General features: G+C 35.4%; 1 protein-coding gene across 6 annotated transcripts in view; it reads left to right on the top strand.

The window, feature by feature from the left end:
* DLC1 (DLC1 Rho GTPase activating protein) overlaps nucleotides 1–18,524 on the top strand; it is a 522,133-nt gene that overhangs the window by 95,539 nt on the left and 408,070 nt on the right. For 5 of the 6 annotated variants that reach the window (XM_065518899.1, XM_065518891.1, XM_074000320.1 and 2 more), the window contains one exon: nucleotides 15,487–16,634. The exons of the other annotated variant lie outside the window; for it this stretch is intronic. Coding sequence is in view for 4 of the 5 variants with exons in the window: in XM_065518891.1 (XP_065374963.1) it covers nucleotides 15,612–16,634 (1,023 nt within the window). In the remaining variant the exon portion in view is untranslated. The remainder of the gene's footprint in view (nucleotides 1–15,486; nucleotides 16,635–18,524) is intronic. 6 annotated transcript variants of the gene reach the window in all.

Below are 18,524 nucleotides of genomic sequence, written 5' to 3'. Positions count from 1 at the left end.
ATCAAGTAAGTGTTTTCTTTATAAGTTTTTATTTAGTACAAGGTGACCATCTGCTATATTAGCTATTCTCAAATTTTATACTAGAATAACTTATATTGATACATTTTAACTATTCAGTGACAATTTGTGTTAAAACTCCTTAAATATGAGAAAAAGAATCCACTTTTTATATATGTGAAAGATAAAATACTGACTTACCTAAATTATGATTTAATTAAAATCTCCAAATGGAATGTCAGGGAAGGAAAGAACGTAAGAGATCGTCTCCTCTAACACTGTCTTGAGCTTGCCTACAAGAAGCTGAGAAATGGGATTTAAAAGTGACCTGTCCAAGGTCACACCTCTAGCTAGCAGAAGAGATGACAGCAGAGCCACAGTGCCCTGATTCATAATTCATGTATCTTTTTATCCCATCATCCTGCCTTCCAATAATAATTATGCATAATGAAGTATGAACATGTCCAGTAGAAGGGTGCTTTACAGACAGAAAATTGGAGATCCTCTTATTTAAAAAAAAAAAAAAAAAAAGAGTAAAGCTGTCACAGTGTTACTTATATGGGAAAAAAATCATAACTTTAAAAAAAATCAAATTAGTATGCCTACAACAAACACTTTACAGTCGTAACTTGCTTTATGACTATTTTATTATATTTGATATTTATGTCAAAATCAATCCATATTTTAATAATTATATTAATCTGGTGTTTCTTTAAAAATAGGGCTAGAAAATAACTTTTCTAATTTATATCCTTGTACTCAAATGATCATAATAAAACTATCCCAACCAATGACTTTCAGAGGCAATTTTACAGTAACCCCCCCCCAGACATCCTTTCTTCTATCTAGCCTAAATCATTGTTGCTGTAGCTTATTTCCAATTCTATGTTCTATTTCACTACATATATAAAAAGCCTAAATTGATATATAAAAAAGTTTACATTTCTCCAGCATGTTTTCAATCCCTTAATTGATTTGTATATCTACTCTAAGCCTTCTACAAAGTCATTCAGTTGTAGAATGCAGAATTTTTATAGTATATAAATAAATGTCTGAGCAATGTGGTATAAAATGGGAGCGTTGGCTATTTCACCTGCATCATACTTCATAAATGACAATATTTGTTGCTGTGTGTGCTGAAGCAGTATACCTTCTGAGACAAGACCTTTTCTCATAAACATAACACATTCCATTTCTAGTAGCTGCCATTTCTTTAGAGAGAATGTGTCATGATGCTCTTTTTTTCCATTTTCATGACCAGATTGAGTTTCCTGATGTTATTTCTACTTAAAAGATATACTATTCAACACTTCCTTTCAATGTCACCACACTCTACATTATTGGAATGGGAAATAAGTGGAATGAAGTGGTGGCTCTTATACCTGACTGCATGATTCCTAGAAGGCCTAGTGAAAAAGAGCACATCACTTCATTTTCTTCATAAGGGCATTATAATTTTAAAAAGAGAATTTTTCTGTCTCCGTCTATACCTACCCATACTGTATAACTCACTACAAATACTTATGGGATGGTTTAATCTTATTCATAGAGGTTTAGGTCTTATCGGCTTAAAATAGGTCAAAAATGGATCATTTGAAATTCATCTTCTGTTTGTATTTTATTGGTTTCCTCTTGAAAAATGAGTGATGTCAGTGTTATATGAGAATCACTCTTTAAAAACTATTACAGTATGGCAAAGTTCCAAATGACCAAGATCTAGATCAAGGATGTTATTATCAAAACAGAGACATGTCAAGAATTACACATGAGAATTGGAAGAGGACAAGGGAACACCGAAAACTTTCAGATTTGAGGGAAGTAGTGTGAATATTGGGCCTGCCTTCCCCACACGAAAGATAAGCGCCTTGCATAAACAACATAGACCAAACAGAGTTACAGAGAAGAATGACTCTTGATTGACTTTGGTATGATAGAGAAATACAGTGTTTACTTCTATGGTTCTGTTTTGGCTTTAAACTGATAGTTTATAGAGTTTTGAGAAATAAATGGGCAATTTTTAAGAAAGTTAAACAGAATAATAATGAATAAACTAGAGACCCCGTTTAAAAAGATTGTTAGTTTTGATTCAGTGGATTACAGAGTATGTAAATGAACTTTAAAAGATTAAACAGTGACTTCAATGCCAAAAAAAATCTGAAAGATAATATAAATAGCATGCTTATGAACTTGCTCATTAATTGAGATAAATGGATGGAAAAGACAATTGTATGTGTGAAAAGGTTGTTTCTGTATTAGCTTGAAATAACAAAGTGTTTTAGCAATGCAATTCAAATAATTCAGAGAAAAAATCAGCCCTGTTAATGGAAATGAGATAGAAAGGAAGTAGGAAGATCAAACAGCAAGTTTAGATACTCAATTAGTGTTTCTTTTATTCCCAGCAATTAGCAAAATAATTAGCATGTCAGGAATTATCAACGCTTATTTGTCAACAAATGTTTGTGAAATGAATGGTAGGAAAAGCGAAGGAAAAAAAAAAAGGAAAACCAGGGTTGAGGAATGGTAATGTGTGGGAGTTAGACTTCTTTCTTATTTTCCAGACATCCTGTAATAATAGAATAATAATTTTTAAAGGGGAAGGAAAGTAAGAGGTCGGAAAGAGTCATCAGAGCCTGAGGCCAGAGGTTAACAACACTCTCATTAGATGACATTTCAAGTTCATTAAGCACCAGAAGGAAGCATAGGCATCCAGAAATGGTTTGAAATTAAAAGTTACATGAGGCCAGTGAGAACAGAGCACTAGCGAATTTTCCACAATTTAAATGGGGTGGTGTACTGAAAAAAATAATGGGCAAAGTCAGAAAACTGGCTCTGATTTCCTCTTTACCACTTGAAGCTCTGTGATTTGATGCTTGCCCCATAACTACTTTGAGTGTCTGCTTTTTATTAGTAAAGTATGGGATTTCCAGTTCATGTTGAGCATCAGATGAGATTTGGTATGTGCAAATTGTTTTGCATACAGTATAATCAGCAAGTCCTTGTTTAAAAAGGCATAGGTCAATTCATCAAGAAAGAATATGGGAGGCCAAGGTGGTCGGCTCACTGGAGGTCAAGAATTCGAGACCAGCCTGACCAACATGGTGAAACCCTGTCTCTACTGAAAATACAAAAACTTTAGCCAGGTGTGATAGCAGGCACCTGTAATCCCAGCTACTCGGGATGCTGAGGCAGGAGATCACTTGAGTCTGGGAGGCGGAGGTTGCAGTGAGCCAAGACTGCGCCATTGCACTCCAGACTGGGCAATAAGAGCAAAACTTCATCTCAGAAAAAAAAAAAAAAAAAAAGAATAAAGAATAGTTGTGTTTCACTCACATTTTGTTCTAATCGCTCATCTCTACTGAAATATCATGGACATGGAAGAAAGAGATAGTTTCAGCTCATACTCAGCCCTGGATTCTGCAGCTAAGATCAGTCGAAAGCTAAAGGAGTCATCATCATTATCACCATCATCGCCATCATGACCAAGTGACTTTACATCTAGTGAGTGCTTGAAATGTGCCATGGACTAAGTGTTCTACATATATTATAATCTCATTATTATTAACTCATTATCATTTTCCCCTCAACAGTTTTTTCATTCCCATCATAGAACTGAGAAAACTGAGGTATGTAGAATTTAGGTAACTAACCCTAATCACCAGGGGAAAAAAAAAAAGTTATTTCACAGATATCCTTACAAAAATGGGAGAGAATTCCTGCCCACCAGTATGAATTTGACACTGAGCTAGTTACTTAGTCCTGCCAAAGTTCTTCCCTATCAAATTAGAGCAATAATGGTATCTGTTTCATACAATATTTGTATTACTACTAAAGGAGATAGCTTCTAAGTAACACACCAAATACAGTACTTAGTCCATAATAAGTGCTTAATTAATTGAAGGGTTTTTTTTTTTTACTATTATAATTGTCATTGTAAGTTTCTAATGCACTTAATATTTCTTAGGTATTAAGAAAAACACTTGTTGATAAAAATAAGCTCAAACATTTACAGTTAGATGACAAAATTAAGATGAGATGATAGAAATGTATGGAAGACGGCTGGGCGCGGTGGCTCAAGCCTGTAATCCCAGCACTTTGGGAGGCCGAGACGGGCGGATCACGAGGTCAGGAGATCGAGACCATCCTGGCTAACACGGTGAAACCCCGTTTCTACTAAAAAATACAAAAAACTAGCCGGGCATGGTGGCGGGCTCCTGTAGTCCCAGCTACTTGGGAGGCTGAGGCAGGAGAATGGTGTAAACCCGGGAGGCGGAGCTTGCAGTGAGCTGAGATCCGGCCACTGCACTCCAGCCTGGGCGACGGAGCGAGACTCCGTCTCAAAAAAAAAAAAAAAGAAATGTATGGAAGACAAAAGTTGATAGCAGAGGCCCAAATAGGATACCAAGCTCACAGAAGTAATTAAGTCCCTAATGACATCTTGTTCCTAATTTCAGTGAAAATTGTGCTTATGGAATGACTAAAAATGTAATTCCCTACTGTCAACTTGCTATCTGAGCACCTGTGTTGATGTAGCTATATCTGTTATTTATACTTAGTGATTACTGTGTCTACTGTTGGAGTGTTCTTAGAAATGATAGCAAAGCTAAAAATAAAGTGACCACTTAAACAAAACCACATCTCACCATGATGATGATAAAACATTATAATCTGTGTTCCTTGTTGAATAAAAATATCTTTTTATAATAAGGCAAACCACATTTCAATCATACTGCTTTGCCATCAATAATAAAAAGGTCAGCCACACATTTAACACCAAATTTAACCCTAAGCTACTTCCTGTTACATGAAAAATTTCAAGTGAAACAAGCTCAGAGGAAAGGCAATACTTTTCTTTATTGTAAGAGATTCTACAGAAAAGAAATATTGTGCCCAAAAAGATAATTATTCATTAATGAATTTATTTGCAGAATTAATCTAAGGTACAATGTATTTGTAAATGCCCAAATTATTCTATATAGAATCAAACACTACTATTAAGAAGATTGCATACTTAAAAAAAAATAAAACATGGAGATCCAAATAAAACATAGATACTTAGAAATTACTACATCCATAAAGCAATATTGTCCCTCATGGCTGTGTTAATTCTGGTATCTCCTAGAAACCAATGTCCCCAGAAAGATCTCAGTGATATCAGGAAAATATCATAAAATATTCCCAGTTTCCTCAAATTACATGTGTGTTGCTTAAGAAAATGTTAAAAGAATCTCCAAATCTGGCTGACTTGAGCCATAAAGTGGGTGGTAAGTCAAACGCTGCCAGTATCTGGTCTCCTCTGCAAGAAAATTAGACACTACTGGAAGTGACATTAAATAGCAGCAACCTGGATATAAAAATAGAGCACCACTGAAATAATAGCTTGCAATTTTGCAACACCCTGCTCTTTTCTCAGGAGCTGACTTCTAGTGGATTGAAAGAGTTAACTTTCAAATTTGCCTGAATCACTGAGGGCTAAGAATGAGGAAAAAAAAAAAAAAGTATTTTAAGTTCAGTAAAAACTCAGATATACCTAAAACTTGGTCAACAATAAAATAATATTTTTCAGTTGGGTACCTATTTCTTCATTTATCTTCTAAAGACCAAAATTGATGGAACGTTGGATGTGTCTTTTGGAAAAAGTGATATACTCCTTATTCCCCTTACTTGGCTCATTATAGATGACTTATTCTTTAATTTAGTAAAGTTTTTGATGCTTTCCAAACATCAAAAGACATGGAAGCTATTTCATATATAATATTTTAATCTTCATAAAGCAATTTGCCAATAAAAATTTTAACAGGGATTCATGTTTTCCACTAACATGTAATGAGGTATAACAAGTAAATTCCAGCATTAAACAAAGTATGTAAAAGTAGATGAATAATGATTTTGTGTGGGATTCAAACACATATTGCTACTAAAGAAAGACAATCTGCATGAAATCGTATGGAGGTAAATTCTTCATTATGTTTTTAAAGGTTTATCCACCCACAGTCTAATTCTAGTCTTGTCTAATTTAGATTAGGTAACATGAATATTTTAAAGGAAAAACACTCCTTGTTTTTTATTGAAAGTTGACTGTCTGGACTAGACTCATAGAAATGCTTTTTAAAAATGTGATCTTAAGGTTTTTGCTATTTGTTTGTGACTTTACATAAAGGAATTAAGAAACATAATATCTTCCCTGGGCTTTCTTGCTGCTCCTAAGCATATGTCAGTTCAGTTTGGCAATAAAGAGCATCCTTCTTCATCGATCATTGAGCTGTGTGCCAGTGGGAAGGCGCCCAAATGTATACAATGTAGTTTGCTTGGTAATTTGTTTTTTTGACATTATCATTAAGAAAATGGGTTTCATTTTGGCTTCCACAAATGCTCTTTGTAATGAAGATTTACTTTGAGTTGAAGAACTACATTAAGTTGTGGTCCTGTGATCATGTCTGTTCACAGGTTGTTGATTGTCTTTTCTAGTTGCCTAATTCAATTCAGTAAGTGTTTTGGGGGCACATATGATGTACAAGTGTGACTCCCCAAGAGTAGGCTAAGATACAGTAAGATTTCATATCATTAGAGGATGTTCAGGTTTCCAGTGTATGCATCTTACCAAGGTGACCCTCACCACATAGCAACAAAATGCGCCAAATGTAGAGGTGTCTTCTTGGTTCATATGCCAAGAGAGCATTTTAGAAAGTATAAGTTATGTTTAATTAACATGAGATTATTTTCCTTATATCTTCTCTTTCTTTCCACAGTAACTAAGCACATGCTATGTGATAACTGTTTTTATATGTGTGTGTATATTTATATACATACATATGCACACATATATATTTGTGTGTATATGTCTGTATGTATATATGTGTATATATATATATACATATGTGTGTATGTGTCTGTGTGTGTGTGTCCGTATGTGTATGTGTATAAAGCAGTAGGTGGCCGAGAACGTGACCTAGAAATTTAACAGGCAATGGCTAATCAGAATCAAAAACTCTAAGGGAAACCAGAAGTAATTCTAGCTATCTAAGGAAAAAGTAAAAAAGAAAAGTAAAGTGGCTGTACCGTTATGTCTTTATTTTCCCTTCCATTAAATATTCAGAATATTTAATAGAATATCCTAGAGTCAATCATGCCTTCACTTATTTATATTGAGATATATATGTATACACACACACACACTCACAACCCAGAAGTCAATAGCGTGTTCATTTATATGTATGTGTGTTTACATATACATATTTATGTGTGCATGTATCTGTATACATATGTGTATATATGTGTGTATATATATATTTATATATAATTTATTTATATATTTATAGATAAATTATATATAAATATATATATACACACATATATATATAATTTATTTATCTATAAATATATAAATAAATTATATATAAATATATATATACACACACACATTTATATATATCACACGTATTCTCAAAGGACAAAACAAGATACCTGCATTTGATGGGATGAATACAAAAGTTGCTATCTTTCCAAGTACTGTGAGTGAGGTATTCAGGAAAAGTGGGAATTTGAGTGAGAATTCCCATTCATGTGCATTTGCTAATGTAATGCTATTTATATGCTATTTTATGTATCTTAAACTTCTATTCAAATAACATTTTAGGAAAACTATGGCTTAGACAATTCCTAAGAATACCTGTTCCAAATTTCAGGAATTCCCCAGGAGAGTAGGGGAAGGAAAGGACACTCTGAAGGAACTGACCTAAGAATCTCATAGAAATTGCACTGATATTGGTGACATAAATATTCAAACTGGCACCTTTTCTTTGCTACATACATGAGACTGGTGTTTGTGTAATTGCAAGGGGATGGTGTGGGGAGTGGGAAGGGGCAAAAGGAATGGTTTGGTACCGCCGGACATATTGTAGAAGAACTGCAGTCATGTTTATGCATCAACTCAATCTTTAATTACTGCTGTAGAACATTTAAAAATTTAAAATATTTTTAGCATGAATTCTGAAATCCAGAGATAAAACTTTCTTAGCAAATGGCATGCAAAATCATAATACTTTAAATTATTTTTAGCTATGTCTTCTGATATTTAACTCTGCATTTCTAAACAATATGATTGTACTATGATTTTTTTTTTCTATTTTAGACATTATCTCTTAACTTCCTGCTATAGAAAGTGACTATCTGCCTTAAATTATTTTCCCTGCTGTCCCTAACTTCACTCCTTACAGAATCCTATGCACTGAAAATCATTGCTTCAAATGTTTTGGTTAATTTAATGTTTACTATTTGCATTATTTTGACTACATGAAAAAAAATAGCCACAACTTATGGAGTGTGCTATACTTATATTTTCCTTCTTGTAAAACCATTTTTCCTGGGGTTGATAATTGATATCCCTAATGTTCTCAATAACTATTAATAATTCTTCCATCCAAATTGCTTGACATTATTATAAAATTCCTCTCAATATGTCATATATAATTGATTATTTCCCTTTTTTAAGAGACATCTCCCAGAGAGAACTTCAGGATTTATGTGAAATGATTTACCCATGGACTTGGTACACAACTTTTATCCTGAAAATTCTGTTCCATCCTCACTTGTGCTGAATTCTTGGCTTCCTTTTGCCATGTCTTTCCTGCTGTGTTTATTTTTTAATTTGGGGGTAGCTATCTCTTCAGTAGCTTTTGAGAAGAGGTTAAAAATAAAACTAAGACTTATCACATAATTTTAAGGCCGACATAATTTCCCATCCACATTTTGAAGTCATATTTGCCTGTCATCTTCTCTGCACTTACTTTTGAGAAATCTGATACCATTGATTCCCAACTCCTAATGCATAATCTCTTTTTCTCTTTCTCTGATTACATTTAGAACCATTTGCTTGTCTCCTAAATCTGAAAATTCACAACGATATTTCTTACGTGGTCAATTTTTCTTTCTGGTACCATTGCATCCTCATGAGTTCCCTTCAATCTGAAGACTTGAATCATTTGTTCTGGGACACATGCTAAAACTGTTTTCTTTGAAAAATTTCTTCTCTTAATGTTCTCTGAGGGCTGGGCATGGTGACTCATGCCTGTAATCCCAGCACTTTGGGAGGCCGAGGCAGGCGGATCACCTGAGGTCAGGAGTTTGAGACCAGCCTGACCAACAAGGAGAAAGTAAAAATAAAAAAATTAGCCTGGCGTGGTGGCACATGCCTGGAATCCCAGCTACTCAGGAGGCTGAGGCAGGAGAATCGCTTGAACCCAGGACATGGAGGTTGCAGTGAGCCCAGATCGCGCCATTGCACTCCAGCCTGGGCAACAAGAGTGAAACCCCATCTAAAAAACAAAAACAAAAAAAAACACAAAAAAAAATAACAAAAAACCTGTTCTCTGAAATGCTTCTGATACATGTTCCCCTCCAAGGTACCAGTGAGTTTTCAAGTTGCAAGCAATTCCCTGGAGTTTATTGTTTCCTCTGCTATCTTTTCCAAAAAGGTAATTCTAGAATAGTAGAAATCTGAAGCCAGAAAGAAAGGAAGTTTTCTTCCATCCAGTAGGAAACTGTACCTCAAATACCATTTGACTTGAACGTTCTGGAGGCAGAAAATTTACCACAGAGGATCTCATTCAGACATGTTCGCCTCCGTGAAGCCCTAGCTGACATATCCACCATCCCCTGAGCCACCAAGAAAGGAAGGGAGGGAGGGAGGGAGGGAGGGGAAAAAAAGGAAAGGAGGGGAAGGGAGAGAAGGAGGAGGGAAGGAAAGGAAAGGATAATGAGAAGGGAAGAGAGGGAAAGGAAATTAATGAGCCTCTACTTGGTATTCATACCCCTACCAATGATATTGTGGCCATGATAGAACTTTAACTTTAGAACTATTATCTTTGTCTACAGGAGTTTCTCCCACAAAATTGTAAGCTTTAGTAGCAGAGGTAGAATATATAATTTAGGTTTATATTCCTAATGTTTAGCCAAGTTTCTGCCACTCACTGGGTACTGAATAAATGCTTGATGAATAGTGACTATCATCTAACTACTGTTAGTTCTGCAGACTGCACACTTGATATCAGCCAGTGGTACTTCATCTGCACCTTGCTCTCTCAGGCTATAGAATCAGCAGTAGTAATTATTATCAAGTTCTTCTTTTCTTTTTTTTTTTTAATTTATTTATTATTATTATACTTTAAGTTGTAGGGTACATGTGCATAACGTGCAGGTTTGTTACATATGTATACTTGTGCCATGTTGGTGTGCTGCACCCATCCACTCGTCATTTACATCAGGTATAATTCCCAATGCAATACCTCCCCCCTCCCCCCTCCCCATGATAGGCCCCAGTGTGTGATGTTCCCCTTCCTGAGTCCAAGTGATCTCATTGTTCAGTTCCCACCTATGAGTGAGAACATGCGGTGTTTGGTTTTCTGTTCTTGTGATAGTTTGCTAAGAATGATGGTTTCCAGCTGCATCCATGTCCCTACAAAGGACACAAACTCATCCTTTTTTATCGCTGCATAGTATTCCATGGTGTATATGTGCCACATTTTCTTAATCCAATCTGTCACTGATGGACATTTGGGTTGATTCCAAGTCTTTGCTATTGTGAATAGTGCCGCAATAAACATACGTGTGCATGTGTCTTTATAGCAGCATAATTTATAATCCTTTGGGTATATACCCAGTAATGGGATGGCTGGGTCATATGGTACATCTAGTTCTAGATCCTTGAGGAATCGCCATACTGTTTTCCATAATGGTTGAACTAGTTTACAATCCCACCAACAGTGTAAAAGTGTTCCTATTTCTCCACATCCTCTCCAGCACCTGTTGTTTCGTGACTTTTTAATGGTCGCCATTCTAACTGGTGAGAGATGGTATCTCATTGTGGTTTTGATTTGCATTTCTCTGATGGCCAGTGATGATGAGCATTTTTTCATGTGTCTGTTGGCTGTATGAATGTCTTCTTTTGAGAAATGTCTGTTCATATCCTTTGCCCACTTTTTGATGGGGTTGTTTTTTTCTTGTAAATTTGTTTGAGTTCTTTGTAGGATCTGGATATTAGCCCTTTGTTAGATGAGTAGATTGCAAAAATTTTCTCCCATTCTGTAGGTTGCCTGTTCACTCTGATGGTAGTTTCTTTTGCTGTGCAGAAGCTCTTTAATTTAATGAGATCCCATTTGTCAATTTTGGCTTTTGCTGCCGTTGCTTTTGGTGTTTTAGACATGAAGTCTTTGCCCATGCCTATGTCCTGAATGGTACTACCTAGGTTTTCCTCTAGGATTTTTATGGTATTAGGTCTAACATTTAAGTCTCTAATCCATCTTGAATTAATTTTCGTATAAGGAGTAAGGAAAGGATCCAGTTTCAGCTTTCTACTTATGGCTAGCCAATTTTCCCAGCACCATTTATTAAATAGGGAATCCTTTCCCCATTTCTTGTTTCTCTCAGGTTTGTCAAAGATCAGATGGCTGTAGATGTGTGGTATTATTTCTGAGGACTCTGTTCTGTTCCATTGGTCTATATCTCTGTTTTGGTACCAGTACCATGCTGTTTTGGTTACTGTAGCCTTGTAGTATAGTTTGAAGTCAGGTAGCGTGATGCCTCCAGCTTTGTTCTTTTGACTTAGGATTGTCTTGGAGATGCGGGCTCTTTTTTGGTTCCATATGAACTTTAAAGCAGTTTTTTCCAATTCTGTGAAGAAATTCATTGGTAGCTTGATGGGGATGGCATTGAATCTACAAATTACCTTGGGCAGTATGGCCATTTTCACGATATTGATTCTTCCTATCCATGAGCATGGTATGTTCTTCCATTTGTTTGTGTCCTCTTTGATTTCACTGAGCAGTGGTTTGTAGTTCTCCTTGAAGAGGTCCTTTACATCCCTTGTAAGTTGGATTCCTAGGTATTTTATTCTCTTTGAAGCAATTGTGAATGGAAGTTCATTCCTGATTTGGCTCTCTGTTTGTCTGTTACTGGTGTATAAGAATGCTTGTGATTTTTGCACATTAATTTTGTATCCTGAGACTTTGCTGAAGTTGCTTATCAGCTTAAGGAGATTTTGGGCTGAGATGATGGGGTTTTCTAAATATACAATCATGTCATCTGCAAACAGGGACAATTTGACTTCTTTTCTAAGAACAATTGGCAGGGCAAATTATAAGCTGGTCTTCTATTTCAGAGACAAGTTCAAGATAGAGCATGATCGTTTGATATCAAATATAGATCAGTGATTCTCAAACTAGAATGTCTCCAATTGTTAAATAGGGTAACATTTAATTTGCTTAATTGATGATGATGATGATGATGATTATTATTATTATTATTATTTTGCTCTATCACCCAGGCAAGAGTGCAGTGGTGTAATCATGGCTTACTGCAGCCTTGACCTCCTGGGCTCAAGCAATCCTCCCACCTCAGCCTCCCAAGTTGCTGGGTCTAAAGGTGCATGCTACCAGTCCCAGCTAATGTTTGTATGTTTTGTAGAAACATCATCTCCCTGTGTTACCCAGGCTGGTCTGAAACTCCTGGCTCAAGTGATCTGCACACCTCAGCCTCCCAAAGTGCTGGGATTATAGGTGTGAGCCATCGTGCCCAGTAATTTTGTTTAATTTTAATGTGTATATTGTATGCCATAAAATTCTTATGTTAAGGCTTGGTGTTACAAAATTAATGCAAACAATGAATTCAAAATCATACACTAATATCTCAAATTTGGAAATTTCACAAGTATTTTCCAGAATCACTGCATCATTAGAAGTACATACAGTCTCTTGTAATGTTAATGTCACGGTGCTTGAACACATGAATTTAAGAAGTGAAAAATCCCCATGGAAATTCACTTCATAAAACCAACATCCTGAAATGACCTACAGTTTTCCAGATCCTCTATCCAAATCCTCAGCAACTGAGCTCATTCTGAATGAAACTGCATGAATAGGATTACAAAAGAAATGTAATAGAAATCTGAAAAATAAGTAGTCAGTTTTTTGAAATGTAATTTTAAATAAGGCAGCCCAGTGAGGAGGCTCATAGGGGAAGTCAGTCTTTTACGAAGACTTCTCTCTCTTACGGGATAGATTATAATCAATTCAGATGATTTAGGAAATAAGACCTATAAACTCAGATATGATTGACAATAATCTGATGCTCCTATTTATTAATAATCTGTTTTGTCTTTAAATCATAGAGGCAGATTTAACTATAAATCTTACAAACCAAGATTTAAATAGAAACTGTAGATAGGAGAGCTTGCAGACATTCATTTAAAAAAAAAAAAAACTATCAGACCACATGATATGGAATGAATGAGGATGCCAAATGTAATAATGATGGTTATGATAATTGAGAAATTGTATATCTTAAAAATAGAAGTGTACACTTACAGAAATGATTTGGAAATGTTCAAAGCACCTAGATTAGAAATGAAGACAAGAAGAGTTAATGCTTTATTGGATTTATCTTATTTATAATTTCTCTTTGCAGTTAGATTGTCTCAGAACTTGTTGAACTATCTTCCTTTGATTTGATAGAAATACTTACTTGTCAAGGTTGAGTGACAGAAATTAATGAATATTATTGTCAAGTCTTAAAGGCAAAATTTTTGTGTAATTCTCTTTCCTAAAAAGTTAATAAAACTATCTTTCTGCTTAGTAAAAGAAATGAAACAAGAATTCAGGCTCAACTTAAAATAAAAATGTGGTTTAGGAGTGACATCGTAATACCACTTGGCATTTCTTAAGTGAGCCTGCTCTTTCTACACTGGATAAAAATAAAGAGAGAAAAGCATCTAAAACCCTATGACATCCCAAATGTGCCCATGAAAGCAGAAATTTTCTGGCTTGCATCTATGCGTTCTTTCCACTTTCCGTAGCCTCCCACGTTATAATGACTTATGCATGGAATTCAGAGACTTTATATTTTCTTTTGAGTGCAGAGTGAACGTCAACATGGAAAATGTGAAGGCTGACCACTTTTCAAGATGGCCACAGACCTTTGAGGGAACCAAATAGTATCCAAAAAGATACTTGGTCAGTCTGGGATACTAAAATTCTAGCACATGTCAATTTCACCAGTTTTTACAGGGTGGAAATATTTACCTCTCAGGCATATGTTTAGTCAGAATAGCTCGAAATTTTTGTTGGGGAGTCAAGGCCCTTTACAATAGAATAAAGAGATCCAAAATCAGCACAGCAGTTAATCTTGTTTATAGCATAAATCAATAACTCAACCCATGTTGTGTACTGACAGTTCTTCTGTGGAATAAAAACTAAAAGTGTCTGCTCTGTAAATGGGATTTTTCTTTTACAGTCCAATAATATAGTTTCATTGTGGGGCAAAATTTGGGTTAGTCATTTTTATAAGGTTGAGTTTCCACTGGTACTATTTCTTAACTTTAACTAAGCGTTTGAAGAATTCAAGGCAAAAGGTTGGATATCTGGTATGTGTTTGTATTCTGAGCTTGTCTTATGCATGATTTTCTTGTTTGCTTAAATTTTATGGCCAAATTCTAACAGAAATATGCAAACTAAACTTCTTATAAGCCAAACAGAATGAGACTGAAGTTTCTGAAGAATAGTCCCAATTGTCCTATAGTCATATCTTCCTTTATGTTCACTTGAATTCTTGCATAAAATATTTAGAGTTTACACATAGTAAAGTTATGTGGGAAGAAGGGATGAAGGTAGAATCTCATGATTCCATGAAGACAATGAAGTTTGTTGACTATCTCAGTCTGGGCCTCAGAAGCAGGACCCAGTTTGAAGCTAGGCTCACTTCCTACATGTATAACTTTAGTAAATTATTTAATTTCTCTTAAGCTTCAACAATACCAGCTTGCAAGCTAGTAGTAGCAGTAATAGGATGCATGTATAGATGGATCTGTCCTAAGGCATTGTAAATGGTATGCATTATGCTTTCTAATCAATGCATTGTGTGTTAATATGTGATAAACTGGATTATTCCATGTTTCTTAGTCACTCCCTGGAGTAACTACACACAGGTCATTTGGGTTCGGTGTTAGCTCTTTCACACACTAATACATTACACATGCTGTCTCTATAGCTCAAGTTTTGCATGAACAGTTCCCTGGTGGCTTTTGCTGTGATTCAAACCAAACAGTGAATAGATTTATTTAACAACTTGTGTTCACAAAAGTAAATCAGGAAAGCATGCCAGCTAGAACAACATGTTTCTTCCAGTGATTTTTATTAAGTATTGCATTTCACATATTTTCTTAATGGAGTTTTAAATGTTCAGTATTTATATCTTTATTCATTAGTGGACCAGTCCAATTGCCTTTAAAAGTGTTGCTGATGATTCTTATCAGAAATATTCAATGTAAAATTTCTTACTAATATTAGGCTGCTTCTTAAAGAAATAATGTTATTAAAGCTAATAAACAGAAGCTTTATAAAATCTCTTAATTTTGATAGCATAGATTAAGTCTTCTCTTTTCTAAGATATATTTTGACTTTAGAAATTTATCTGTGACTATATATATTTTTTAATTTTTAATAGGTGGTGAAATGACAGAACCCATTCCTTTCTTTGATTGGTGATTTTGAAATAATCTTTCATCAAGTTTCATCTCCTTTACCCTCATATGGAATATATCTCTATGTCTGTTGTTAAACTACGATGACATGTCTGTAGCTATCAGAAAGAGAAGCTGGGAAGAACATGTGACCCACTGGATGGGACAGCCTTTTAATTCTGATGATTATAACACAGCATGTCATCATGGACTTGTAGCTGACAGCTTGCAGGCAAGTATGGAAAAAGATGCAACTCTAAATGTGGACCGCAAAGAAAAGTGTGTTTCACTACCTGACTGCTGTCATGGATCAGAGCTGAGAGATTTTCCTGGGAGGCCAATGGGTCACCTGTCAAAGGATGTGGATGAAAATGACAGCCATGAAGGTGAAGATCAGTTTCTTTCCCTGGAAGCCAGCACAGAAACACTAGTGCATGTTTCTGATGAGGATACCAATTCTGATTTATGCCTTACAGATGATAAACAGGTTTTGAATACCCACGGGCATAAAACATCAGGGCAACATATGATCGAAGGAGCAGGCTCCTTAGAAAAGGCACTGCCCATCATAGAAAGTAACCAAGTTTCTTTTAACTCCTGGGGAATGGCTGGTAAAACTGAATTAGCACTGGTAAAAGAAAGTGGGGAGAGAAAAGTTACTGACTCTATAAATAAAAGCCTGGAGCTTTATAATGAAATAGGTTTAAGTGAAATAAAAGATGCACCCAAAGTAAATGTAGTTGATACTTTGAATGTGAAAGATATTGCACCTGAGAAACAATTGCTTAATTCTGCTGCAATTGCTCAGCAACGAAGGAAACCTGACTTCCCTAAAGATGAAAATGAAAGAAGCACCTGCAATGTAGTACAAGATGAGTTCTTGGATATTCCTTGTACAAACAGAGGACTGCCATTATTAAAAACAGATTTTGGAAGCTGCCTTCTGCAGCCTCCTTCCTGTCTCAATGGAATGTCAGCTGAAAATGGCCGGGAGAAGAGTGGTTTTTCACAACATCAAAACAAAAGTCCACCAAAGGTCAAGGCAGAAGATGGCATGCAGTGTTTACACTTAAAGGAGACCCTGGCCACCCAGGAACCCACAGATAACCAAGTCAGACTTCGTAAGAGAAAGGTAAGACGTATGCACAGATTCTCTGGCTTTTGAAATTTTGTAAATATCCTTGGATTCATCAGTTATCATTTTGCTTGGATTAAAAACATATGAAGATGGTTCTTTTGCCCTGTCATGCAGATGCATAATTCAAAGACTACCCACTTGGTCAAACCATCAAAATATGTAAAAATTAAAGAGCAATAATCTACCCATTTCACTAATAATATGTATCATGGTTTATGAATAATCTATTTCAGAATTGCGTTAAAAACAGGATTGGTATCCCTTTCTTTAGTTGGAATTAAATAGCCACCAGATAGCTCATAAACATGCAGTTCAAGGCATTCTGTAGAGTGATTTCTGATTTTTACAAAGAAAGTCATGGTACTGTTATAGCATTTATTTGGGCATATTTCTTTTTCTCTTCAAAAAGAGTATGTTTTCATAAGAAAAAAAAGTGGTATAAATCACATATTTAAAATAATCCCTTTACATATACAAAGGCAAAACTACTCCCACCCCCAAAATGCGCTGATGCCATTTTAAGTGATACCCTGGCATACTCACCATCAATAGATGTATCACAGTCTCTGTTTCTTGACACAACTGTGACTTAAATGTTGACCAGAAAGGGCTAATAACCGAAATTATGTTTTATGTTACAGCCCCTTTGAGTAATTCTAAAAATGCCATCCTCCCCTGCGAAGCTTCCAAGTGAGAGAAGCAAGGGCTCAGATGGTGCTACCTGAATTATGGTTTAGCAAGTGAACCCTTGACCAAAACCTGTCTTTTCTACAGAATTTCCCCACATTTCTCCAAAAACCGTAGTGAGTTATAGTCCTGATATAAGTCCAAGTACAGTTGCTTCTTCTATAAACCCCACATGGCCATTGGCATTGAAGAAAGCTTACAGTTTTGACACTGATATGCACCGATTAAAACATATATCCTTGCCCCTCTCTTGAGATATTCATCCATAACTGCAATTCTCCTAAACACAAAACTAATGTTCTTTGTTCTGTTCAACTGGGGCTATCTACCATGAGAAAAAAATCTCCTACTTTCTTTGTAGTGAAGAAATCTGGTTTTCATAGACTGTGGTTTTGCTAACAAACTAGTTCAGTAATGTGTTGTGAGTTAGTTTAAATGAAGTCAAAGACTTTACAGCAAAAATCAGTGTCCACAAGCTATATGCCAACAGAGCATTTTGTGCTTCTGGCAGACTCTCCCTTCCTTACATAAGTTTTATGAAAATGTTAATGCTCTATAAAGTTGTTATGATTAAAACGATTAGGTCACTCTTTCAAAAACTTTCATATATCCTATCAAATCTGTTTGAGGGGATGCTATAATCTCATTAGACAGTATTAACTGACCTATGGCATAGCTCCCTAAAATAAAACAAACTCCGCCCAACTGCCAATGGAAACATTAAACATTCCAGAAACATATACTCACCACTTGAACATTTATATCAATACTAAGAATGCTGGAAAGAATTTACTCTTGGACGTGTCACTATAGCGTGGTTGCCTTTTGAGAGTTATAATTATATCTCATTTACAAGTTCGAATTTAAATATTCTATTTTAAGCATTCTGTCATGCTAAAGTGTTGTGACATTGTCTGATGGAATATTTTCTTTAACTCTACAACCCATTTAGGATGCCTTCTAATAAATAGATTAAATGAAAAATTTTAGGTTGGGAATTTACCCTAGAAAACTACGGTTATGGGAGAAGTCCTTAGAACTAAAATGTATAAGAATTTTTGTTTTATGCATTCTTGGATGAGTGTTAAAATACTGTGGAATTGGCAATTCGTCATTTTTAGAAATTTACCAGAAGAAACAATAGAGAATATTCATAGAAAGATACATACAGAGGTGTTCATCATTATACTGCATGTT

Source organism: Macaca fascicularis, chromosome 8 (genome assembly GCF_037993035.2).
Source record: "Macaca fascicularis isolate 582-1 chromosome 8, T2T-MFA8v1.1".
Lineage (NCBI taxonomy): Eukaryota > Metazoa > Chordata > Mammalia > Primates > Cercopithecidae > Macaca > Macaca fascicularis.
Note: the sequence above shows the minus strand (reverse complement) of the source record. Positions and strands in the feature narration are given on the sequence as shown.